We start from the raw sequence: 26,489 nt of genomic DNA, 5'->3' as shown, positions 1-26,489 counted from the left end.
TTAGTTGTGAATGATGGGGAACATTTTCTCAGTATTTCATGTTTTCAGTTTGCGCCCTGGTTTTACACCCAACACACAATTTAAATGTTCTCCTTGGACCCTTTGAAGGGGCAGCAATGTGTGTTTTCCAGCAGCGTTGTGCCATTTTATAGCAGCTATTTGCTGCTGCTAGTCTGAAGGAGCTGAATGGGGGACTTCCATGGGAGGGGTGCTCTGTGAGATGGAAACTCGTTGGCTCGGAAACTTCAGGTCAAAGGAGAAGCTATGCCTCAAAAAGAGGAGGAGCTGTGCCTCAAAAAGAGGAGGAGCTGTGCCTCAAAAAGAGGAGGAGCTGTGCCTCAAAAAGAGGAGGAGCTGTGCCTCAAAAAGAGGAGGAGCTACAACTCAAAAAGAGGAGGAGCTGTGCCTCGGTCCTGCCAGGTGTTTTGCATAGCTGAATTGTTCCCAGGGAGATTAAAGCAACACTCCAGGTGTGTTTTTGATGAGGGAATAACATGATCTTTTACATAATGCTGCCTCTGTAAATCTTTTAGTTTCTTGCTTGTATGATTTGGCAGCAGCAGAAAACATAGCGTGGACATCCCAACACAGCGCAGCGTCACTATTTCTCTGCTAAGCCCTTCGTGATTCATCCAACTTATTTAGCATGAGTCACCTCTGTGTGGTCCGCACCTTTGAGAGCATCCAAGCCTGAAATATGTCTCGACAAATGGCTAGAGCAGATGTTTATAGAGACAACCCATTCTGGGGAAGTTTTTGTTTCTTTATAAAGTCGATTCAAATGATTAGCACAGGGTGTTTAGAACTGATGCACTTTTAGATGGAAAGATGGAGCAAAGGTTACTTTTAAGATTTTGGGCTTGTTTCTGTTTCTCATGCCTCATGAAGAAAAGTTTTAAAAAAAAAGCTGGGGAGTAAATGAATCACCAAATGGACTTAGCAGTGTTTACTATGACCAAAAGGCACAAGAGGATACGGTAGTGAAAAATAAGCACTATGCTGCCAAAACTATTCCCTCATCCTCCAGTTCATGGAATTCAGTGATTCGTTCACTTTTACATCTGCAGGTGGATAGGAACCAGCACCAGGCTGCTTCTGCAGACAACATGAAAGAACCTGTCACTCTCAGGTGCTCAGAGCAAGAACTGCAGTGGTGAAAGAGGAAGCGACTGGGAATGACAGCCACAAAAATGGCAATTTAACTCATTGACAGAGGAACAGCACTCACCTGACTGCACTGTGTGACGTTTGGAGCAGAGGGAATTATGGTGTAGGGATTTTTTTCAGTAGTTGGCCTCTTATTTTGCAGGGGAATAACTCCTACTGATTCAGTATACAAAGAGGTTTTTGGTTCATTTCAGGCCTCGTACTTTGTGGGAACAGTTTTGGGGATTCAGCTGTAATATCTTATTTATTCTCAATGTCCGAGAATGTTATTGCAGTTGAAACTTTTTCATGTGATGCACCTCTGCTCTATAAGTTCAGTTCATTTATTTTATAATGTTCTTTATTTTATTTTTTACAAGCAGTCTCATAACAAAACTGCAACAAATTACTGGTGCTGTTTTTCTTTCATTTCCCCCTTTTAAACCAGTCTACACCCTAAGAACTCATATTGGAACTGCAGACTTAATACTTCATCTTAGGATGCCATGATGTTGTGATCCCAGAGTTTGTGATGTAATCACTCTCTTTATCTGTTTTCACAGTCATCTTTTACTCACATTTGGAAAAGAGTAATACCACTGGGAGCTACAAACCCAAACACAACCAAATGGGGTACAGTTTAAAAATCATACAATATCAGCTTAACTAAACTGACTGCCTGTCTATGCAGCGCCACAATAGTGCTGGAGAGCAGCTTGCCACCATTGTTAAAAGTCTTGGCTGTTCATAACTGCTCCCTTTAATAGGTCTGTTAAGCAGCGTTTTCTTCTGCAGCGCTTTTTTATGAGGCTCTTTTCCCAGTTTGCAGCAGAAGCCGTAATGCGCCTTCACGAGCCAGCTGGCCTGCCCTGTCTGCCCACTGGAGCTTCGACTGGCTTCAAAGCCCTCCTGTCACCTAATGATAATGAACGCTGTGTGCCTGCTTGTTGAGCCTTAGAGGCTCACTGTCAGGCCATTCAACTCGGACTCGGGTTACAGTCTGCGCTAGCGCCGCCCTCTGATACCCACAATTTTCCTGGATCACTCCTCTGTCTGCCAGTTTCTGTCTGCGACCATGAACCTCCTGCCGCTATGGTGTGTGTCTCATCGTGTGGTGCGAATTGAGGGAATGCTCTTAGAATCCAAGTCAAACAGTGGAGGGAGCAGAATGTCTCAGCGCTAAACCGCTGCGCAAGTCATCGAAATGCTCGTTTGTGAAGGAATCTGCCTTGAAAGCTTCATAAAGAAAATCTTTCACTGAATGAAGAGGACGGATTAAGAAATCAATAAGTGGGCGAGGCCTTCCATACTGGGTCATCAATAAAACACCAAAGGAATCCTTTTCAAAAGTCCTGGGTGGGACAGAGCAATCTTTTTCCCTTTCTATTCCTTGCCCCTGCCATCTCGCTGTCCCCTCCTTTAGGTGTCCAGATGAAAGAGGGCTCCATGTGAACAAAGCAAACGATTTGACAGAGCTTTGGGCGCCTGCTGCGACAGAAGCCACTCTGTTTGCTCGCGTGGACCAAAGCAGGGGCCATCCGGGGGCGGGAAAGGCCGCAAAGACATGGAGACATTAGGACGGCACGCCAAGATTAAACGCATAATGATAATAATAATAATAATAATAAAAAACTTACACACACATAACTGTTACTTTGCAAAGCAGCATTTAATGGAAGCTTGATAGTTTGGTTTAATTTCAGTAGGAAGCTCCACGTGTGTCTCTGCTCTGCCAGAGATGGTGCGATAAAGACTCAGACTCAGGCGCTGCTATGGGAACATGACTCATTCAAAGTCTTCCTGCTCTACCTGTGGCAGCTGCGCGCTGCTTCATGAAAGCTATTTCATGCTCCTTTTGTTTGCCAGCCCACACCGCCGAGCCTCAATTTTCAATAACATATCATATCAGATGGCAGAATCTGCACAGTGAAGCTACCCACAGCTAAAAAAGCTTCTACTGGCAGCGTTTTTTTTTTTTTTTAAAGCCACAGGAGGTTTATGAGGATGATTTGTGCCCTTTATTACATGAATGTGAGCCCGAACACAAACAGACTGCGCTGAATCAGTCAATCAGTGTTTATATTACACCGCTGCTGTGTAAGCAGCAGGGTGAGAGAGACGTTTTATTTGCAGCATGATTTTGATGCATTTTCCCTCAAATCATAAACCAGTTAGAAACCGATGATCCAGATTAATTACTAGATAGATAGATAACATTATGCCTGAATGTGTGCACAGCTCAGTCTGCAGTGTCTGTAGGTAATGCAGGGTTTTTAATTCAACACTGAGCAACAGTTTGACTCATATGTCATTTTTCCACATTTCTTGTGGTTTTCTTTTTTCCATGGCTACTTTTTCAGCAGTTGCTGTACAAGATAACTACCGGTTAAATGTTTTTTTTATGCTTGTTAAACCTTGAACTTATGAACTGGTCAATCATATATCAACATATAATATTGAGACAGACTGGGATCAGAATTGTCCACCTACAGCAGAAGGTATTAAACTTTGAGTGACAGTAATAAAACTTAGCACCTAAAGTAGAGCCAAAATCAGTTTATGAAGGCAATTCTGGATTTAAATATGGCTGCCAAACAGCGTCCCTTCGCGATTAATTAGCACACCCAGTAAAGATTTTTATTACAGCAGCATGATCGCTCACAGAAAAATGTGAGACTTGTTTTGTTTTCCTCACCTTCTTCCTCACTGAGTGCCAGACAAGCCAGTTACAGTGTTTCTACACTTTTTGATCATTTATCGAACTGTAGATATTGGTGATTCATAAAATGAAGAACATTGTAGAAAACCCTGAGCATAATCTTCCCAACTTCATAAGAATATATATAAAATAGCAGAATGACTTCAGTCAGAGGTTGCTGTAACACTGGCTGCTACAGGAGATTCTTCCATCAGCGTCCACAACGTCCCTTTGAGGAGACATGAACAATAGAAGTTAGAACAACAATTCATTTCTTTTTGGATTAATGAAGTCTTTTTTAAATGATTTGACTTTTAGGTGAGTAGTCCAGACTTGCAGACATCAACCCTGTTATCTGTTCTCCAGTTTTGCTAGTTTTGAAGAGAGGACAGGCTAAACTCTATAACTTGTTAGTTATTTTTGTGGTTTAGTGATCAACTAGAAAATGAAGCATCTCTCAGGAGCTGCTTCATATTTTTTTGTGTCTGGTTATCTCTTCGATGCTGTAAATTTGCAGTAGATACTTAAAAAAAATAATGAAAATCCTGGCGTCTCTTATTTTGTTCTATACTTGTCCACGTAGCAAAGATTGCCCTATTTGGAGTGACGGTACGTCGAGAAGAGCTGGGCTGAACATGAATGCAGAATAAACCAAAGCCCTCAGAAAGCATAAAAAAAAAATTAAAGAAGTGTTTATTAAAAGATCATAAGAAACTCTGGCTGCTTGGAGGGAAATATAAAGAAATCTGGAGGAACTGGAACAACTGTGTAAGAAAGAGTAGGTCAACATTCCTCCAGAACAATGTCAATCACTCACTGCCTGTGATCACAAAGATTTGGTTTCAGCCACAACCAGATATTAGGTTTCGGAAGTGATCGCTTTTAGATTGGACTGATTTTCGGATTAAATCTTTTTTAAACTTTTCTTTTCGATTACGTTTTTTTTTTGTCTGGGATCAACATTTGAACGATGACCTGAAAGATTTAAGTGTGTCAAAAAGAAACAAAAGCAGAAGAAGACTGAACTTTTCATGGGACTGTGTCTCATGTGGAGTTTGTCACATTTGGGTCAGAAAACAGAAAAATGCAATACTGCTGATTTACCTCACTTTCTTTTTTAAAAATAAAATGAAAATAGTTTGCCAGATTATGACCACCATTCATTGCCCCCGATACAACCTCTACCCCGAAAAAAGAGACCTGAACACACACATAGAGACGGCAGATGTTCGAGCTCAGTTTTATCTCTGCATGGTGCTTCAGCTATGTTGTCATACACCAAGAGGTGTGGAGGAGGTCCATCTGTCACAGCACCACTAACCCTCCAAACAGAACCAGAGCTGCCATTCACAGCTCGCCCACGTCGCCTCAGCCTTCCCAGCACGCAGCGCTGCTGAAGAGAAAACACTAAATGCAGAAACAATTGTTTCATCTTACATCATAACGCTGAAAGTTGACACCACTAATGAGCTGAGAACCTCAGTGAGGATTGACGAATTGCTTGTGTCTTCGCATGGCGACTCAAACCAATTTACAGGCTTATGTTGTGCGTTCCGGCGCCAGTAATCATTAATGTACGCTGGTCCTGTAGAACAAACACATAAAACGACAATGTGCACAACATGATTTTATATAATTTTGGATGCACAATGTGGAGGCATCTGAGTGGCAGCGCTTTAACACTTCCAAGTAGTTTTATCAGTGTGAGGTGTCAAATGCGGTGACGGGTCTGTTTGCAGGTGACAGCTTTGAGTTCCTCTAGGGAAGCTGCATAAATGTCGCAATTTTCAAAACGTTATATAAAAACAAAGTTCAAGGTCAAAAAATGTCTGTTCACATATCATTCAAAGATTAAAAAAAATAAAAATAAAACTTCATTACTTTAAATCTGGCAGCTTGCAGAAGAAAGTCATTTAAAATGGAAAGAAATGGACTTTTCTGCTAATTTAAGTCAAGTTAAGTTAGCTGTGGTTAGATTGACAGGCATTGAGATTTAACTGTCCTATTGTTGCAATATTCCTACAAGAACAGGGGCAGAGGTCAGGTACCTGAGTTTTATTGATTTCCTGCTCACTGCAAACCAGCAGACTGACTTGACTATTTCTAAAGTGTGCACAGCTGCAGGGCAGGGAGGATGGAGTGAAGGACAAATGTTTGCTAAATTTCCAGTCAGGCATGTATGGCCTGAATCATGAGTTGTAAAGATGTGTGTATCTTAAATGGATTGTCAATAATTGTAAAATCAAGCTTTTCACTGCTAAATGCTGAACCAATCAGATTAATTATAATTGCTAAATCCCATGAACACAACTTCTTTGCGTACAGTAAAAATTGCGACCCTAATATTCTGGGTCGTCCATCGCATTGTGCGCATGGACGACCCAGTGGTATCCGGTCGACGCTGATAGTGACGCGGTGCCGACACCAGAAGTTCCCTGCTGACCTGCAGCCGCTGACCGTAGAGTAAAACTACTGTTTACAATTTGTTTTGTGTCCACCGTGTAAATGGACACAAACATAAAGCAGAACATTTCCCCAACATTGTAATAAGTGAAATAGCCTCCCAGGGGAACTTATACTTTTTTCTTCTTCTTCGTTTTTTTAAGTTAACTTAAAACGAGCTCATATATCTTATTGAAAAGTTACTATTAGGTTTGCTTATTTCAAGTGTATAAAAATTAGACCAAAAAATACACACTATAAGATTCAGTGTTTTTGAAGTCTGACAGATGAGATTGGCACAATTTGAAAACATGCTGAGGAGATAATTCAACCATTTCATTCACTACTCAATTTGAAAAAATAAAGGGTATTTTAGAAATACACACCTAGAAGAGCACAAAGGACTCAAGGCTCCTTCCTCCAGGAATGTGTCTAATGGCAGTATGCTTTCCTGTGCTGTATCTCGTACTGAGAATAGAAGAGAGGAGAGACACCACCCACTGAGTTATCTAATCCATGACCTGAAATCCTCTGTCGCTCTCTCCTTCCTGCCTGTCTGTCCCCGGGCGCTGCTCTGGGCTCTGGGGATACTGTGAAAGCAGTGAACTTCAAAAAAAAAAAAAAAAAAAAAAGAAAAAGAAAAAGGTGAAGCAAACCAGGGAGATGCGAGTGACATCTCAGGTAACCGTGAGGCTGCAGGGCGATTTCACAACTGTGCTGAGATCAAACCGCCTCTGAGCAGCTCGGGCTGCTTCCTCACTGTCCACAGGTGATCAGGTGTGGGTTTTAGAAAAGGTCAGGTGTTGTTACGTAACATCCTCACCTACATTGCAAATCTGGAAGCTTTCGGAGAGGCTGTTCGTTGTGAAGGGGAGGGAAGATTTCAGTGTATTCAGTCGCAGCATCGGTTCTACTACAGGAACTGCATCACTCCACTTCTGTGGAACTCTAAGGCAAAATATAATTTTTTTTTATGAAGTGAATAGTTTGAGTAATTTGAGAAATATCTGAACACTTATTTTGGGCTCCAAAATCAGACTTTTGGTGTTCAATAATTCACTACCTGATTAATTAATTTTTTTATTTTTTATTTTTCATGATGTCACATTCAGGAAATAGAGAAAGAAATTGTGCATCCCAACTTACATAAATCAGGACAAGTTTGGTCTGGTTTAACAGAAAAAAAAGTTTCTTTCTAATTTCTACATTTATAGGCTGAAGCTCTTTGGGTGTTACTTTTTTGGAGTAACACCCCCCCAAAAAAACACATCAACACATGTAAAACTATTCCCTCAAAGCTGAACTCATCTGTTGCTGTGGGTCTGCCTTCGATCAGCGCTCCCGCCTTGTCTGTCAGTTAGGTAATGCAGTGGTGCCAGGAGTTATATTGGAGGTGACACCTCATCAGGTCTATAAATAGCTGTGCACCTCCCTCCTGGGAGCCCAGCTGCAGCTCCCTCCCAGGCTTTAGTTCATTTGTTTATAGGGAGCTGAAATTTCCCACTGCCACTTTATTCTCCCAAAATGTCTGATCCCTGCATATGAACACACTCCGAAAGACCCTCAGAAAGATGCGGGTCATCGCTTTATCATAGCGTAAAGTTGTGATAAAACAGTTAAAGTTGAATGTGATCAGAATTTAGCCACTCTTCAAAATGGGAAAGACAGAAAACATGCCATTGGAGTAGCAGGTGGCTACGTGAAAAGAGCTGCTGCTTTATACGTGGATATATCCACAGTCAGACCAATAATCAGCGACGAACGAAGCCGGACAACAAGCCACATTTATCCTGTCGCCGTTCTCAGTGAGAATTGTGGTAAAAATAAATCTTCATCGTTATCGTTTTTACCAAAGGTGCCAAAACGTGTATGAAATCCGACACTAAATTCAGAGGAACGTGAACTCCCTCCCACTTTGTATCACTCTTACATAAATAAAAATGTAGGAATAAAGCAAGTGGGACTGATAAGCGCATGAGAATTGAAATAACATAATATAAATAAATAATAAAAATGATACAGAAAACCCCCTGCAGGCTGCGTCTGACCCCTGTGAGTCATTGTCTGCATGAGCGTCTCTGGAGTTGAACATGACTCAGGAGAAAGCGTCTCTCAAACGCAGCTCTTTCAACACCAGAACGAGGCTGCAGATTTATTCTTTAATATTTTATAGAACTGGATAGTGTGTGTGTCTTCTTTTTGCTTCTTTTCTTTACTACTAAGCAGATTTTTTTCCCCCCTGAAATGCACCTGAATCTCCTGTGAAGGACTAAACGTGGGCATCGCACAGAGAAGCAGTGAAACAATCGCTAAGTAAAGCTGCACTGGAAAAGAAACAAAAGAGTAAACAAAATAGAAATTTTGCTCTATGCTGAAATTAAAGAGGCTTATAATTCAGTTAAAAATTGGTAGTGCAACATCATCATTCCTGACAAGGTGGCATGTGAATCATTTCTATGCCAACTTCAAGTTTCGATTATAATCTTTGTGCTGCTAACTAAAAAGTTTTTTGACATAAATTTCTTCAAAAATTAATCGCATGGATTTCCATTCATTTCCTGTATATAAAAGTTCAATGTTTTCTTCATTTTTAAAAACAAAAATATATATATATATTTTAATTGGAAAACCTAAGCAGCAAATTTCCAACAGTATACATCGTAAAACAAGATCATTTGTTTTATGCAGCCTTTGTGGGTCTCAGTAAATTTGGTTTGAGTGAAAATGACTTGCTAGGGTTGCTTAATCCCAACTTTAATTGGCTTGAAAATTTGATTTTTCAGCATCTCTACGGCTGCCAGACTAGTAAAATCTGGATAAAGCATTTTAAAATTTCCAACATGGTGGCATCTACACCTTTCCCCTGACAACTACAGCTGAGACCTGCTGTTCATTTGGTAATGACTGACGCAGGTTTAGAGCTTGCCAACATATTTGTGGTTTGTTGCTCAATAGATGGATGGATTAAAAACAATAAGACATTCACAAAGCGACATGTAAAACTCTTTCCATGTCAACCACAGATGAGTTTTTCTATTACTTGGCAACAATGGCCTCAGAGTCTAGCTTGCTAGCCAGCTTATCTTTAGCATTAGCATTAGCCATGTAGCTAAATGAGCTAAACCTGCTTTCCCACTTAAATTTTAAGTCTTAAGCAGAAATGTTCTTGACTGCAAATCTAAGTTTGGTTCATTCACTACACAGCCCACATTAACACCAGTCTAATTGTTGTCTGTTAGACTTTTCACATAATAAATGCGGTTCATAGTTCAGTGAATGAATATCCTTGGCTTAATTGTAATTCAAAAGTTTTCACAGGATTTTCTAATTTGGTAGTTATCTTGATTTAAAATGTGTTACGTTTGATATTCCACAAAAATGTTTTTTTGTAGTGCAAAAGTGCTTAATTGAAGTTGTGTCTTTGTTGTGAGATGAAAGAGCTGTTTTAATGTGTTTGGTATAGACTTCATACTTGGTTCAGACCCTCTAAATAAACATGTTCAGTTTCCAGATGATCATATGTTCCCCTGAGACTTCACCAAGTCCCTGAACATTTTGTTCCTATCAGCTTTTAAACCAAAGGATTTTTCAATTTCAATGAAAGCATCTAGTTAATGATACTTCACATCCAGATATATATATAGTGTGCATAAAGTATAAATATATTTATATATCTATATATTTATAGAGTATAAAACGATTAACATTCAATTTCTATTAAATCAATGAAAATCCCTAGAAATAGTTTATTGTGAAGGCTCAAATCTGCATTTTATCAGTAAGTTAATTCCTTAAAGGTTTGACTCCTCATGTCAAACCTTAAAGCACATGTGTTTTCCTCACATGTGTAAGGAAACCAAGACAAACACAAGTTGCTGTTTTTGGGTTTAAGTGAGACAAAAAGAACAATTGTACTACTCCAACTTTCAGTTTTTCAGATGTTCTAATACTTTTTTTGCATTGCCGACATAAATAATGGCGCACTTCGGGTCTAGGGGGAAGCGATCCTTTGGTCTGCGCCAGATCGCCGAGTGCGCGCATCTGGTGCCAAACTGGTCTCTGGTGCAGCAGCAGCAGCAGCAGCAGCACATTGTTCTGTTTCTCTTCATCCTGCCTACTAATATCCAGGCAGCTGGAACTTGAGTCGTGCCTCACGTGTTGTGGGGTTTTCTGTCATGTTTGGGAACTAAAGAGTGAGATCTCACTGAAACGTTTTCGCTCTCTTGGAGGTAAGAGTTGGGATTTTTTTTTTCTTGTTTTGTAGACTTAAAAAAACCCCAAACCCAACACAGTGGCTCTCGTGCCTCTGGCCGTGATCGCCGTTTCTTCACGTGCTATGTAGGTCACTCACTTCAGTGGACGTGCTGTTCGCCACCCGGGTCCCTCCAGTCCCCCCACCAGATCTGAACGAGTGGGCCGCCTGCTGCATGCCTCGCCTCCCTGTGCCACAGCGCCTCTCTCAGCTCTGAAGTCGGGGCGTTAATGGGAACTGGATGGGAAGTGTGAGGTGAGAGATGCTGGCTGCTTTCAGCACGCTGGTTAGCGCCCTGGGAAGTTGGAGAGGACGCGCGGACGCGCCGGGATTTTAAGTGAATTGAATGTTTTGGGATTCTTTCCGGAGACATGAGCGGCGGCTGATGGTGATGGCTGGCTTTAGGTACTTGTTTGCAGCCAACAGGCGCAGGTAACCTAAGAAGAGGGGATTATTATTATTATCATTATTATTTTCATTCCTCTGCTGTGGGGAGACATGGACTTTGCTGACATCCTCTTCGCTCTGTTCATCGTCGTGGTCGCGGTCGTGTCCCTGCTGTCAAACTTGTTGGTGCTGCTATGTTTCGTCCACAGCACCGAGATCCGCCGGCAGGTGCCCGGCGTCTTCACCATGAACTTGTCCTTCTGCAACATCCTCATTACGGTGCTCAACATGCCGGCCACCCTGCTGGGGGTCGTCAGGAACCAGAAGCCCTTCGGGGACCGCGTCTGCCACACGGTGAGCTTCCTGGAGACCTTCCTGACTGCGAACACCATGCTCAGCATGGCCGCGCTCAGCATCGACCGCTGGATCGCGGTGGTCTTCCCGCTCAGCTACGCCACCAAGATGCGCTACAAGGACGCGGTGATCATGGTGGGCTACTCCTGGCTGCACTCCTTCACCTTCTCCCTGACGGCGCTGCTCTTCTCCTGGGTGGACTACAGCGACGCGTACGCGTCCTGCACGCTGCAGCCCAGCGGGGGAGGCAGCGACAGAGTTAGGTTCACGGTTTTCACCGTGGTTTTCCACGCCACCAGCTTCGCGCTGTCGCTGCTCACCCTGTGCTTCACCTACCTGAAAGTGCTGAAAGTCGCCAGGTTCCACTGCAAGAGGATCGACATCATCACCATGCAGACTCTGTTCCTGCTGGTCGACATCCATCCGAGGTGACGCTTCGAACTTTCTTTTTTTTTTACTCGTCCAAAACTTGTTCATCCGAACCCTTTCACTAAAACGCGACAAGTATGGCTCGCCAGAAATTTGATAAATAACTCCGCATTCAATCACTTCGAAATATGCTGTTATCTTAATTGTTTGCGTAATCAGCGTGGAAGCGATTGTTCCGTTTATTTTCCAAATATTTGTAATCTGTGTCAGCATCATTTGGGTTATTTTATTTCTTCAGCTGCGTGAGTCTGGTAGTGTGAGTATGTTGGTTTTTGTGTGTATTTGATGTTTTCAAATCACCTTATATAAAGAAAAAATACAATTTTATTGTATATTTCATATTGGAGTGAAAATAATGGTGATCAAATCTAATTTAATAGCTAAAGCAAATTAAATATTTATTAAATATCATTAAAAAAGATAATAAATATATGAGGTAAATAAATGTATCTATAATTCTTCAATGAAGTTCTTAAAAACTGCTATGAATGAATGAACTAATTAATTAATGTTTACAGGATAGCTATCAATTAGTTATTAATTAAAAACAGAAAATATTAAACTAGTAGATAAATAAAAGGCTAAAACCTAAACTGGTACATTGAGAACAGTAGCCTACATCTAATGTACTTCTTTGTTATTTTAATTTAAACCTTTATTTATCTAGTCATCAATATAAAAAAAGACCCCTTTTACAAGACAATCCTGACCAAGACAGAAATCAGCACAAAAGGCACATTTTCGGTGTTAAAACATTTGACAAATATCAATCAAGAGAGTTTAACCATAAGATATGAAATGTAATACATCAAGACTAAAAATAGTGAACAGCTGCAATGAAATGCTCAGCACAGAAGAAATGCTTGCAATCCTGCATATTAAAACATTTTTATACATACTGTATATATTTTTTTATATATATAAAAAAACATGCAGATCCCAAACAACTTTGGATATTCATTTAAGTTTCTCAGTTCAATACTCCCATTCCTTACTTCCGACGTCCATCATGGCGCCTCGAATGATTAAGTGACGCCGTTGCAAAGGGTTAATAGTTTGGGTCATGCAGAACTGATCTGATCATTTCCATACCAACGAGAAGACGCAAGACATTCGGCAGAACGACAGTGAGCTCATTGTATCTATGACCTCATCTATGACATGTGTATCTAGATCAAAGAACGTCCAAGGTTATAAATGTTTGTTTCAAAACATCAGTTCATTTCTTCAAACCTCAGCTCTGTAATATGACAAGGATTTGCAATATGGCAGAGATCTTCGTCACCATGTTTTTTCCCCTCGGTTTTGGGATTGGATATTTATTCACAACAGGGATGAAGAAAATTTGTAATGAGCTATTTCCAGGAAGAAAAGACGAAAGTGTTAACTCGAACGAGATCACTTCTTATAGTTATGACCATTTTGATGATTTTCTTTGCAATCCGTCCCTAGAAGAATATGATGAGTTTGATTCATTTCTTTTCAAGCCGCAGAAACATCCCCAGTTGGGGAGGTTTGCTGGGGCTCTGAATATGATGAATTTGATTCATTTCTATTTGATCGTCCCCGGACTCAGAAGCAAACCTCCCCAGTTGGGGAGGTTTATTTCTCCGGTGATGCCTTTTTTTATTCCCATTCTTTCCTTTTTGATTCACCACCATCTGATATTTATTCAAAACAGGGAATAAATATCCCAGAGAAGCAAACCTCCCCAGCTGGGGAGGTTTGCTTCTCTGGTAACAGCCATTTTGATCCAGAGGCGGGCGCAGTTCCAGGGAACAGCTCCCAAAATCAACTGCAAGGAGAAGATCTTCCTGCAGCCATGTTTTCAGATGTGTCTCACCAAAATAATAATATATGGCCCCCATGGTTATTATTTTTCTATTTTCTTCTATTTTGCATTCCCTGGGTTTTTATTTTGTATTTTGGTCTTTTTAAATATTTCTTAATTATGTATTTTTTATGTGGTTTTCTTTATGATGCATGATACATTTTGAGTTTAGGTTTACGTTTTTATATTTTACCAGTTGAAATGTCCTGTTTCCTGAAACATGCCATCATGGCAGTAATAAGTGTCTATAATCAATGATTTTTAAAAAAAATCCCCTTCTGGGGAGGTTTGCTCCCCAGGCGGGAGCAAATTGTTGATTGTGGGAGCCGTCCCCAACAGAAAAGCAAACCTCCCCAGTTGGGGAGGTTTGTATCTCCGGTAATTCCTTTTTTTATACTTATTCTTTCCTTTTCGATTCATCCATGTCTGATATAGGGAATAAATATCCCAGAGAAGCAAACCTCCCCGGCTGGGGAGGTTTGTAACAGCAGTTTTGATCCAGAGGTGGGCACTGTCCCAGAGAACAGTTTCCACAATCAACGAAAAGACCAAAGTTGCCTGCCAGGAGATCTTCCTGCAATCATGTTTGCAGATATTCCTGCAAACATGACAGAATCATGAGTTTGAAACTCATGAGTTTGATTCATTTCAAATCAAATATCAAATCAATTTATTTGTATAGCACATTTCAGCAGCAAGACATTTCAAAGTGCTTTACATCATAAACACAAAAACACAAAGTCATGCAACACAGAATAAACAATACATTGTTATTTTTTACCTTTCAAATACAATTCTAAATACGTGTTTTTAGTTGAGATTTAAAGGAAGTCAGGGTTTCCTCTGTTTTACCGTTTTCTGGAAGTTTGTTCCAAATTTTTGGTGCATAGATGCTGAAAGCTACTTCTCCTCTCTTGGTTCTGGTTCTGGGGATGCAGAGCAGACCAGAACCAGAAGACCTGAGAGGTTTGGAAGGTCGATACAACAACAGCAGATCTTTGATGTATTGTGGTGCTAAACCATTCAATGATTTGTAAACTAACAACAGTATTTTAAAATCTATTCTTTGAGCTACAGGGAGCCGGTGGAGGGACTTCAAAACTGGTGTTATGTGCTCTATTTTCCTGGTTTTAGTGAGAACACGAGCAGCAGCGTTCTGGATCAGTTGCAGCTGTTTGATTGATTTGTTGGACAGGCCTGTGAAGATGCTGTTACAATAATTCAAACCAGTCGAGCACCGAACCGGGAAGTCCGATCCAACTCTCCAATCAATCAATATGTCATGGTCAACAGTGCACTGAGGTCCAACAGAACCAGCACTGTGGTTCTCCCACAGTCCGTATTTATATGGATATCATTGAATACTTTTACGAGGGCCGTCTCAGTGCTGTGGTGAGCACGAAAACCAGATTGGAAAGAGTCAAAGCAGTTGGTCATCATGAGGAAACTATTTAATTGTTTACACACAGTTTTTTCAATAACTTTGCTGATGAATGGGAGGTTGGAGATCGGCAGCCTTGAATAGTAACAAAGTAAAAATACTTCACTACTTTACTTAAGTATAGTATGAAGTATATACTTCATACTTTCCTCGAGTATGAAAATTTTTGATAACTTTCACTTTTACTTCACTACATTTCCAAACTTAATTTCATACTTTTACTCCGATACATTTTCAATGTGTGGTTTAGTTACTCGTTACAAAAAAGCGAGAGAGAAACGCAAATGTTTTGATCAACCTACTGACCGACTGCAACAAAGCCTGCTTGCCTGGGCTTGTTCATCACCACCAATAGGATACACAGGTTTCTCACCTCCCCACCTACGTCAAAAAGTCCAGCAAACAGTCTGATTGGTCAGTGCTCCGTTCGTGTAGGTTTGTGCCGTTAAAATTTTCGTTTGTGCAGCTTTGGTTTCCGAGATATTAAAATAATTTTTTAGGCCATCCAGAGTTCACCATCTCCGCATTTTGCTCCAAAACAAACCAAAGTGGGCTGGTTCGTTTGTGCCGCTGAAACAAATGCAGCAAAGTTGTTTTCAATTTGGATTTTGACTATTCCGATATCCGGTGTGAGCGGCGCCTAACTCGAGGTTGATCCGATTCATGAACGCTAATTTCGGCCAGCCGTTCTCTGGGTCTCCCCCTTCCTCAAGGTGTCGGAGTTTCACTCAGGGAGACTCAACAAATTTTACATCCAAACTCTCCTGAGAAACTAATGGAAATAGATTTCTTGCCTTGTGACCAACTGACACAAAAGTCATGTGTCAGTTGGTCACATGACACAACTGACACACAGTTGTGACAAACTGACACAAAGTCAGATGGTGACAAAACCCGTTACAATTAATTGTAATCTTAAAAAGTATATATTTTGGATGGCCTAAAAAATTATTTTTAATATTTCGGAAACCAAAGCTGCACAAACAAACACTTTAATGGCACCAACTGAGCACAAACCAATCAGAGTATTTGCTGGATTATTTGAGTAGGTGGGGTGTCAGCTTCATGGAGTTCTGTTTCGCTTCTCCCATTAAACACCAAGTTAACTAAAAGCTCTCCCTCTTCAGATGCCAAATAAGCTGCATTTCCCTCCCAATTCTTTTTTTCTTTTGCATAATGACCAGTTGTGTGCACCTATAGTGTGTGAAGTAAAGTAATCGTAATGTTTTTTTTTCTTCATGTTGGCCGCAATTTCTGACTACTGACTATTTATTTTTCTCATTTTCAGCACTGACCTTACTGAAAGGAAAAAGTTAATGCTTACAAAAACTTTGTATTTTCTGTCCCGGAGGGTTTACTAAGAAGCTGGTTCAGTTGTAAAGCAGGTTAAGTTAACCTAAAGCAGGTTAAGTTAACCTTGTGGTTTAGGTAAAGCACCTAATTTTCTTAACTAAATGATCCTGCAGGTTTGTCTATTAGCAGGTTTCATTTTGCCTGCACTTGGTTGTGTACATTATTTTAAGTGTATTTAACAAGTTTACCAAAATATAAAAAAATGTCATTCAAACTGCATTTGCCTTGTTTTACTTTTTACTTGTACTTTTCATTACATTACTTGAGTACATCCATTGTTACAGTAATTTCCATACTTAAGTACAAGACATTTCAGATACTTTAATACTTTAACTCAAGTAACATTTCAGTCAGTGACTTTTACTTTTACCAAAGTCATATTTTGGAGCAGTACCTATACTTTTACTTGACTCCGAGATTTCAGTACTTTATACAACACTGGAGATCAGCCAGTAATTCTGCTATAGGGATTTGTCCAGATTGTTCTTTTTTAACAGTGGTTTGATGACTGCTGTTTTCAAAGCCTGGGGGAAAACGCCTGATGTGAGTGATGAGTTTACTATTTAGATCAGATCAGTAGCAATAACAGGCAGGACTTTCTTAAAGAAATGTGTGGGAAGGACATCCAGACAGCAGGAGCTTGAGCTTAATTGACTTATAATTTCTTCTAGAGTTTGATAATTCAGTAGTTGAAAATGGGTCATTTTTTCTGTATTTGTTTTGTTTAGGTACAGCAATGGTTCTGGCTTTGAAGTTGATGTGCAGATTAATCCTCTGATTTTTTAAATTTTCTCTGAAAAGAAGTTGGAAAACTTGTTACAGGCAGCATTAGATTGGAGTTCAGGTGGTGATGTCATAGGAGGGTTTGTGAGCCTGTCAACTGTTGCAAATAAAGTTTGAGCATTATTGTTTTTGTTTATGACATCTGCAAAAAAAGCCTTGCATGTTTTAGTGTTGAGTGATAGTTACGTAGTGTTTCTTTATAGATGTCATTATGAACGTGAAGTTGAGTTTTACGCCATTTTCGTTCTGCTCTGCGACAGAGTTGTCTTGCAGATTGAACTGTTTGTGCTTTTCTCCATGGAGATTTCTTCGTACCAGACACAACCTTTACTTTAATTGGAGCAATGGAATCAATGATATATGAAACTTTAGACTGAAAATCATCTACCAACTTTGCAGATGTTCCTACAAACATGACAGAAACTTTTTTGTTACTGAAGGAACCAGTCAGGACACTGAAAATGTGTCTCACCAAAATGATAACATATGGCCCCCATGGTTATTATTATTTTTTTATTTTTTCTATTTTGCATTCCCTGGGTTTTTATTTTCTATTGTGGTCTTTTGAAATATTTCTTAATTATGTATTTTTTCTGTGGTTTTCTTTATGATGCATGATACATTTTGAGTTTAGGTTTATGTATTTACATTTTACCAGTTGAAATGTCCTGTTTCCTGAAACATGCCATCATGTTAGTAATAAGTGACTATAATCACTATTATCAAATCTTTTTTGTGTAACTGTATGACTATGTGTATCATAGCAATTAAATCCATACAAACAGAAATAATGTTCTAGAAAAATATACCATTTAATATGCTTCTTTAAGACACCAGTAACATAAAGAATAGTGATTAGTATTAACTTACTGTCAGCTTTGGTGGGTTTTAAACATCTTTAATTGGAATTTATTGTGACTCCAATAAATCAAAATTCTTATTCTGATAAGGAATTTATTATGATAAATGATTAATATGATAAATTGAAAGTAACCTTTCTGAAACGTGCAAGAGCTCGTTTTAGGTCAATAATTTATTTGGCACCTGCAGTAAGAAATTGATTATTTTTGTTTAAAAGGAGAGATTTAATTATGTCCACTGGGTAACAAACCCCTGTGGATTTTTGTCCATGCAGAGGGAGCAGTTAATAGTAAATAAAAATATTTATTTGTTCCTTAAGAAAAGACATTAAGATGTCTTTAACCACTTCATTATCAATCAAATTTAGTGGGCGGGGCTTGGATGTGGTGTTTAATCACTCATTGATGATATTATGTTTAAATTACACTGAATTATTGATTCACATTTTGTTTAATAAGACTGCACTAGATTTTTATGACAATATTTCATTTAAAAATAATCTCTTGTTTGAGATATTAGTGAGAATTTTCTGGGAAACTTTGGTTTTCTCTTTCTGTCATCAGACTGTTGCATCCAGGTGCTGCTGGGTTTCTTTGGCTCGGTCCAACTGTTCAGGTCACCAGTCACTCACTTTAACATGAGACAAATCCCACAGGCCCCACTCACATGACGGCAGAACTCAGATGACATCACACAATTATTACGGATAGGATAGGCACCAGACATCCTCTGCTTGGCTGCCCCTTGTGCCTGTTCTCCGTCTCAGTCACTGTAACAGTAGAAGAAGAAACTACTAAAGACTAAATCAAAAAGAATGACTTGAGTTACCATTCATATGAGAGTCAGTAGCTTTAATTTAGTCAGAAACCCCCAAAATATCGAAACAATTTATGCTTCAGTAATTCTATGTATTTTACTTCACAGATACTGACTTTATTTTAAAATTTCTCTAATCATTGAGTTATTGTTTCTACATTTAAATAGTGATTGCCAATAAGTATGACCTGATAATAAATTATTAATTAAATAATTAATCGCACAAGTCATCATTAAAGTTGATCTGGACATGGATACATTTAATTTAGAAATACATCAATATGATAGATAGATGGATAGATATAGTGCATTACTTAAGAAATGCAAGTCAACTACCTTAGCATTTCTATTTCATTCATTCATTTTTGTTTATGTGTTGAATAGTGGCCCTTCTTTCTTTCTTTAACATTATATTTTTTTATTGAACTGTTACACTTGTGTACCTCCGAATGTGACATCTGAACGCTCTCCCATTTTTTTATCTGTTGATTTATGGGACTTCTGGACTTAATTCGTCTCTTTGCTGTTTGCAGCGTCAAACAAAGGTGTTTGGCTGAGCAGAAGAGGCGAAAGCAGAGAGCCACAAAGAAGATCAGCATCTTCATCGGCTCATTTATCATCTGCTTTGCTCCTTATGTAATTACAAGGTAAGACTACCCGATGGGAATTCATGCATTATTTAATTTAGTGCAAAACCCCTGTAAGAGAGCTTTAAAAATTAACAACCCGACTCATGTAAGTTAATAGGCTGCAGCACGAACAGCTACCTAACGAATATCTTCGTTAGTTAGTCATCGTCTCACTGCAGAGACCAACAAAGGTCTGCCACAACATCAGGTGAAATTCTGCAGCTCACACTCACATCTCATCGAACTGGATTGTAAAGTGATGGCTGTTGCGTCAATTAGGCTCTAGACAGCCAGACACATCAGACAAAGCCTATTTAAACAACAGCAAATGGATAAATAAAAGGGAAGAGGGCTGTAGTCAAAACATTAAGAACAATCAATTATTAATCAGATAATAACAACAGAGGCACACAGGGCAAACAGCCACACACTGACTCACACATGAAAGACATTTCTGAGTACCCAGTTGACCTAACATGCAAGTTTTTGAAGTGTGGGAGGAAGCCAGAGCTCCCAAAGAGAACAAAAACATCCACTGGGAAAATATTCTAAACTCCTGGATTTGAACCCTGAACTTTCTTGCAGCAGCGTTAATCTGAACAGTTCTTTGCAATGCCACTAACACTGACTTAAAACAGACCTAAATAGTGATAAGAGAGTCATCCTCCCCTCCCCAAAAAGATAAAAAAACATGGCTTTCAAAATAAAAGCTTTTAAATTTCCCTGCAGAATTAAAAATGCAAGAATGTTTTATATTAGAGTTTCTACAGATGTGGGCTCTGGATGTGGCCAGGTCTTTACTGAACTGGTGGATGATTTGGTTTCGATCATATTTATGAGGAAACTAAGAATTCTTTGTCTTTTTTCCACAAAGGAAGCCCATGTATGTGTCATAAAACGTCTATAAAGAGTGTGGAATAATGCAGTAAAAGTTCACAGTTAGATTAAAGATTTTACCGATGCCACTTTGTTTTTTAAAGAATCTCTGTTCATTGTAGAATAACCAAACTGAGGTTTCAGCAGTCGGAAAATGTCAGATTATAGTTGATCAGCTGGACAGCAAACTCCTTAGATAACAGTGTAACAGCAAGGGGTGTCCATTCCCTATGAATGGACATGCAAATGAAAGATAGAAAATTCCTTTACATCAAAACATTAGGTATATTATTCTAAAGGATCCCACTGATTATCTCTCGCTGGGGCAGAAAACCACAATGCCATATCAAGAAAACCCTGTCAAACACTGAAACATAGAGTGAAAACATGTTTCTGCAGATGTGGTGTTGAAAATCCACGAGGTTGACATTTCTGGCGACAGGATGAGACGTTATCAGGGAAAGATTCCTGACTGACTTGTTGAAGCGCATAACTTGACCTCCTGACCCCGTGGAAGCCTCCAGCTGGGACCTAAATATCTCATCTGGATGAGCCGTGTGCTGGTAAATTGCAATAATCTCCAACCCAACTGCGCCTGTATGATCCAATTTCATTTTAGTGGCACAACATCAGAGCAAGCAGAGAAAACAATCCAGATGGAAATTAGGACCCAGTTGTGTGGGAAATCATGGCTTTTGTGGTGCATGTTCAATCAGTTTATTTATTAGCCATTGTTGCTTAATTGTATCATATTTTATAGCTCATATTTACTGTATTGATTGACAAGCATTCGCCAGACTTCCACATGGCTGATACCAATTTCTGTTTCCTGTCAAAAAGCTGCAAAACTCTTGAGACCCTGAAAATACAGTCAGAGCTGCAAAGCGTGGTGGAGGTCGAAGCATTTTCAACTGCTTGAATGGCCTAGTCAAAACCTAGACCTTAGCTTTAGGTGTTTTGCAAAATAGTCGGTCAGTAAAACTTTCTCCAGACTCCAGCAGCACTTGAGACACTGAGAGAAAATATTTATTAAAATAATGAATTTGTGTCCTTTGATTGTTATTTTTCATCAATTACATTGTATCTAATATTTAACTTTGTTGCCACAATTTAAGCAACAATTGTACATTTTGGTACGGGTGCAAACAAATTTACCTCTACTCCATCATTAAGAGTTTTGAAACTTAAGGGTTCGGTTCCAGTTTCCTGTCACATGGTTGTCATCTTGGCTAAAGCACTTAACCATAAGTTGCTGCTGATCTAAGCAGTCTGACTGGAAAAAATACTATCCTTATGACTGTGTTCACTAAGTAACAGAAAGAAAATGGAGCATATGCATTTATATATATCATATATCAGAAAATCCTTTAGATATATTTTTGAAGGTATTTTGTTAGAAAGCCACTTGTCGTATTGGAAGATACTCTTGGTTTTAAGTTGATTGTATTAAATAGTTAAACTGAATAACAAATTAACATACAACATTGAACATGTGTTGTGTGGATTAAGGACATTTATGTGGATAAGACCTGTGATGGGCTGCCTTCCCACAACATCCTCTTACACCAGATCTTGCTTAGCAAAATGAACGTTGCACCTAAAAACTTGAAGAATAGAAAACTGGAGCAAAGTTTGAGAAATGAAATCTCCTGGTTGGGTCTGCGTCTCTGATCAGCGCTCACCCTCTCTCTCCTCAGGTTGGCCGAGCTTCTCCCCTTCGTAGACGTCAACCGACACTGGGGCATCGTCAGTAAGTGCCTGACGTACAGCAAGGCTGCGTCCGACCCGTTTGCCTACTCGCTGCTGCGCCAGCAGTACAAAAAGGTCCTGGTTACAGTCGTCAACAAGCTGCTGCGCCGCGACCTTTACCCTTCATCGGGACACAACAGCTCTTTGGACACGGAGAATGACTACTGTCTTCAGCGGATCAGCTAATGGCAAAAACGTGACGGATTTGGATGTGACAGATGCTCTCCAGCAGAGAGAGCCAGCCCCCAAAACAGGTTGGCTCATGAGGAGGAGGTGGGCGGCCGGAGGAGACGGAGATTTCAGGGGATTGTCGGGGAGGACAGATTGTGGGTGAAGAAGGAGCGAAAAAAAGAAAGGTAGTGGGTGGAGAGGAATGGAAAGGCAGGGATGAGTGGGAGGATGGATGGGTAGAGATATGATGTAGGGGAGACAGGTGAGTTTCGGTAGGATGGTTCTGGTAAACAGTTGGGTCGGTGATTCATCAGCCTCAATAAATGACACAGAAACCAATCAATTCCCCCCCTGAACGTCACAGATTCAGGTTATTTCAAACTGAAGAAGAATCTGGAGTCAGTGACGTGCAAGAAGCAGCTTTTCATTCCTGAATCAACTAACCATCTTATTGTTTTCATTACCCCGGACAAGTTCCCTGTCCTGGAAACCCCCAGAGAACCCGCTGGGACACGTAACGACTCGTCTGTGCTAGAAAGCTTCGCGTCGTCTTGTCGGTCTCTGAATATTGATGCACTTTGTCCGAGGACATTTCTTAAAACTTCTGTGCTTACAGGAGACAGAAGCTGTTTTGCAGGATGAGCCTGGTGATAGCTTATATTTTTGTTACTGTCAACAAGTTCCACAAGAAGGCAGAAATATGAAAGGTGTTATTTTGTCTCAGTACCTTACAGTTTCCACACAGTCTGTCTATTTTGGGCTGCATCACAGTGGCTGAAGACCAACAGAGGGAACAAAAGGGGAGAAATGTTTGACGATAGGTTCGCACACTAGTCTACCTCTGGTTCCCTAAAAGCCCAATAGTTTGTGTGTAAAAAATGTAACTCATTATATTTTCTGATTTTTGTTTTTTGCTTTCTTATTAAGGTCTTTTAAGCAATGGCAAATTTTGCATCTAACTAGATGATTTAAATTAACAACAGGTCACTCTTTGACTTTTTCTCCATTGTCATGTTACAATGATGATGCAACTTGACATTTCAGGCACTGAAACGGCTTTGTTGATGAAATAAAACAAATAAACTGACAGCAATTTGAGATGGAAAGAGCCAAAGCTGCGCAAATCTGTAAAATGGAAGGTAAATAATTTGCAGTTTTCAAAAGGTTGTACATGTAAGAATCTGAAGTGTGTGGTTTGTTTTTGTTTTCAGTCCTCTGAGTCGATACAAACCTTCAGACAGCTGCAAGTCCTTTTGCACATCTGGTCATTTTTGATAATTCTTAATAGCCCAATCTCTATCGGCTTGAGAACATGTGAACATAATTGTCCGCTCTCTTAATTGGATTTACATCTGGGCTTTGACTAGGCCATTCTAAAACGTGCACATACTTTTGTCAACACCATTCCGTTGTAGCTCTGTCTGTGCGTCGTAATGCCAGAAGTTAAACCTTGACCCCAGTTTTAATTCCTGTGCAGCTACAGAACAGTTTTCTTGCACAGAATAACGCTGCCGCCACCTCTGTGACGGCGCGTAATGTGCATTGATAGTCTTCTTTGTAAGCAGCCGAAAAGCAAATGTTGTCTTCATCCAATTAGAGCATCTTCTTCCTCAAGTTTGCTGTTTCTCGTACTTCCCTTGTGACAAACCGATTTCTTTCAGCAATCTCTTCCATAAGAACCAGAGCTCTGAAGTGTGTAACTACTGATTATCTCGTCAACAGGTTCTCCTATCTGAGCTGGCTGCTCCTCTGATTGACTGACTGACTGACTGGGTTCATTTGCAGCTGTGCCGCTCTTTCATTACTTTCTCATCAGAACTCAGTGAAAAGTTCAACCTAACATTTCCATTTCTCACACTGAGAGTACATTTCCTTCCACTTCACAATCACGCACAGCTTTGTTTTGGTACATTATTACGTAAACATTTTGATGGATGTTGAATTTTTAGGTCTGAATGAGACAAAATGTGAAAAAGTTTTGCCATGCGCTGTAAATGTTGAGTTTTCCAGTAATGTGACGTTTTTCGCGGCTTGTTTAAGTTTCCCGTCATTCCTCAACCCCCCACAAATCTGTGTAATTAGAAACAAAAATAAAAAGATTGGTCAGATAATCTCACCGGCCTAGGAAGGCACGCGCACACACGTTTGTGAATTTTTGAACGTTCCCCAAAACTAAAATCTGCCTCAGTTTGATTCTTTTCAGGGACTTTGTTGACAGTGAGAAACTCCTGCACATCACCAGACTCGCCCTCCAAAGAGCCTCTTAGCAGCTGAATGTACTAGATAATCCCTCTCCTAACTGAGACATACTTGTACTAGCAGCCTCTGTTTTTCAGCCAGTCCAGCGGTTCCTGCGGACATCGACGCGAGCAGAACGCGCTGACGTGTTTCGTACTGCACTGTACAGGAGCAGCTTTTCGTCTAGACAGTCGAGGACAGACTCGATGTAGCACAGCCATGGTCTCTAAGTGCTTTAAATTACACTGTTCAGTGTTTGTGCCAAGTTTATATGAATATGTGACTTTTGTTTTTTTTCAACCACTGTTATACTTTTACGACAGCTGCTTCGACAGGAGAAAATACGTTTAATTAGATGCGTTTTTTTTTAGAGTCTTTTCCCTCCTGTGAGTCACTTGCTGTTCTCTGATGGAGTGATTATTAGACTATGTGCAATAAAAGATGTTCATTGTAAAGCTGTCATCGATGGGTTCGAGTGTTTGAATCAGTGAGTTTCACACTTATCGGAAAAGTCTTAAAATCCTCTTTAGAGTACAAATAGAGTCTAATATTTGCTATGGTGACCCCAAGAGTCCCCCTGTTTTTACTCCTCTCACCATCCTGACGTTTGGTTCTCAGACAAACTTGTTTTGCAGTTTCAAACATCTGAATTGTTGCTTGTTTCTTCTCATCACCAGACTGCAGCCATTTTAGGTAAGTAGTTTTTTTTTTTTTGAAGGATAATAAAGACTAACACATATTTATCTAAATATACTGAATTGTTGTTTTGTTTTTACCATTTCGAAGAGTGGAAAACAGACGTAGGTCTCTTTTTAAAGCTATATTTATGCAAAGTGAAAACAGGAAGCCGTGGATTACTAATTACAAGTTCCAACACAATTTTGTAGAAATTGAAACAGTAAAGCATAAAATAAATAAAATCCTTTAGTTTCATCTATTAGTTGTTGTAGGCTTTTCACTATTTTTGATATTGTTTTTTTAGTAGCAATAATATTTCAAATACCCTAAAATTGAAGGCTGGATTTCAAAAAAAAAAAGAAGCTATGCTACTAAAATATGAATAAACATTTTTTTTAATTACTGGGCAAATAAAGTAAGTTTGGAAGCTATGTTTTATTTCATAATTTAATTAAAAAAATTTCTGCATTTATTCATTTGAAATGGAAGTGAAATCACAGGGCTAGTTCCCCAAAATGCATTATTATCCCATGTCTAAAATGAAATGTTCCCCATTAGGAAAAAGATTGCAGTAGAGAAATATGACTCATAGGTCTCTCCAGAAGTGTTGCAGAGTCATTCACGTCTTCCTATTGGTTCCATTAAGTCCTCTTTGTAATGCCGAAGACATAAAAATAGCTGCAAAAGAAAAACTTCTACTCCAATAATATGCATTTTCCCAAGATTAATTAAAAAGTTTGGTCAATGTTCTTCTCCTCAATTAGTTTATTCTAACTCACTAATGGATCGAGCTTAATCACATGCAAACCAGACTGGCTTTAATTATTCTCAGCGTTAAGTGAAGGAAGATCAGTACTCAAGCACTCAAAGACTCTGACTTCATGTATTTTGTGCTGAAAGTGACTCTTGGTTAAAACGGAGCCAGAGTTCGGGTATTTTAACGCATCATAATTAACCCCAATCATCGGTGGCTGGTGAAGGAGAAGCTGGTAATTAAAACTTCTCAAACAGAAGATGCATGCATAGCGGCATATGTGCTGTTTAGAGCGATGGAAGGGACAAACACTTGGAGCGTGAGTTATAACTGAATGAAGACGTTTCTCCTCGCTTACTTGTCAACGATAACAAATCTCTGCAGAATAAAGCTGTCCAGATTTTAAGCCTCCATCCTCACTCGCCTCATTTTCCACTCTGTCCTCATCTGAAAAAGCTAGTGTGGAAGAAAGACATGAGGAGATATTTACATCTAGTCACGGCTCCAGTTAAACGAGACCGAAACTGAGCCTTTCCACCCACAGACAAACTCTGTGTGAGGAGCAGCGCTTCTTTGCGTCATATTAACTAACCCTGAACTC

General features: G+C 39.6%; 1 protein-coding gene across 1 annotated transcript; it reads left to right on the top strand.

Moving 5' to 3' along the window:
* Positions 1–10,390: 10,390 nt before the first annotated feature.
* LOC129354873 (G-protein coupled receptor 26-like) lies at positions 10,391–25,129 on the top strand. The gene is made up of 4 exons (XM_055024403.1): positions 10,391–10,515; positions 10,629–11,707; positions 19,327–19,440; positions 21,996–25,129. The coding sequence occupies exons 2-4, from the start codon at positions 11,037–11,039 to the stop codon at positions 22,231–22,233; spliced, it is 1,023 nt and encodes a 340-aa protein (XP_054880378.1). The 5' UTR covers positions 10,391–10,515; positions 10,629–11,036; the 3' UTR covers positions 22,234–25,129.
* Positions 25,130–26,489: the final 1,360 nt, after the last annotated feature.

The sequence above is a fragment of the Poeciliopsis prolifica genome, unplaced genomic scaffold (genome assembly GCF_027474105.1).
Source record: "Poeciliopsis prolifica strain line A6 unplaced genomic scaffold, Auburn_PproV2 SCAFFOLD120, whole genome shotgun sequence".
Lineage (NCBI taxonomy): Eukaryota > Metazoa > Chordata > Actinopteri > Cyprinodontiformes > Poeciliidae > Poeciliopsis > Poeciliopsis prolifica.
The sequence above is the reverse complement of the archived record's forward strand: the minus strand, read 5'-3'. Positions and strand labels throughout refer to the sequence as shown.

Excerpts from the sequence above, each read along its gene's own strand:
- LOC129354873 (XM_055024403.1), top strand. The coding sequence starts at position 11,037 with ATGGACTTTGCTGACATCCTCTTCGCTCTGTTCATCGTCGTGGTCGCG. Across the intron at positions 11,708-19,326 it reads CTGGTCGACATCCATCCGAG|CGTCAAACAAAGGTGTTTGG; the intron begins GTGACGCTTCGA and ends TGCTGTTTGCAG. Across the intron at positions 19,441-21,995 it reads GCTCCTTATGTAATTACAAG|GTTGGCCGAGCTTCTCCCCT; the intron begins GTAAGACTACCC and ends CTCTCTCCTCAG.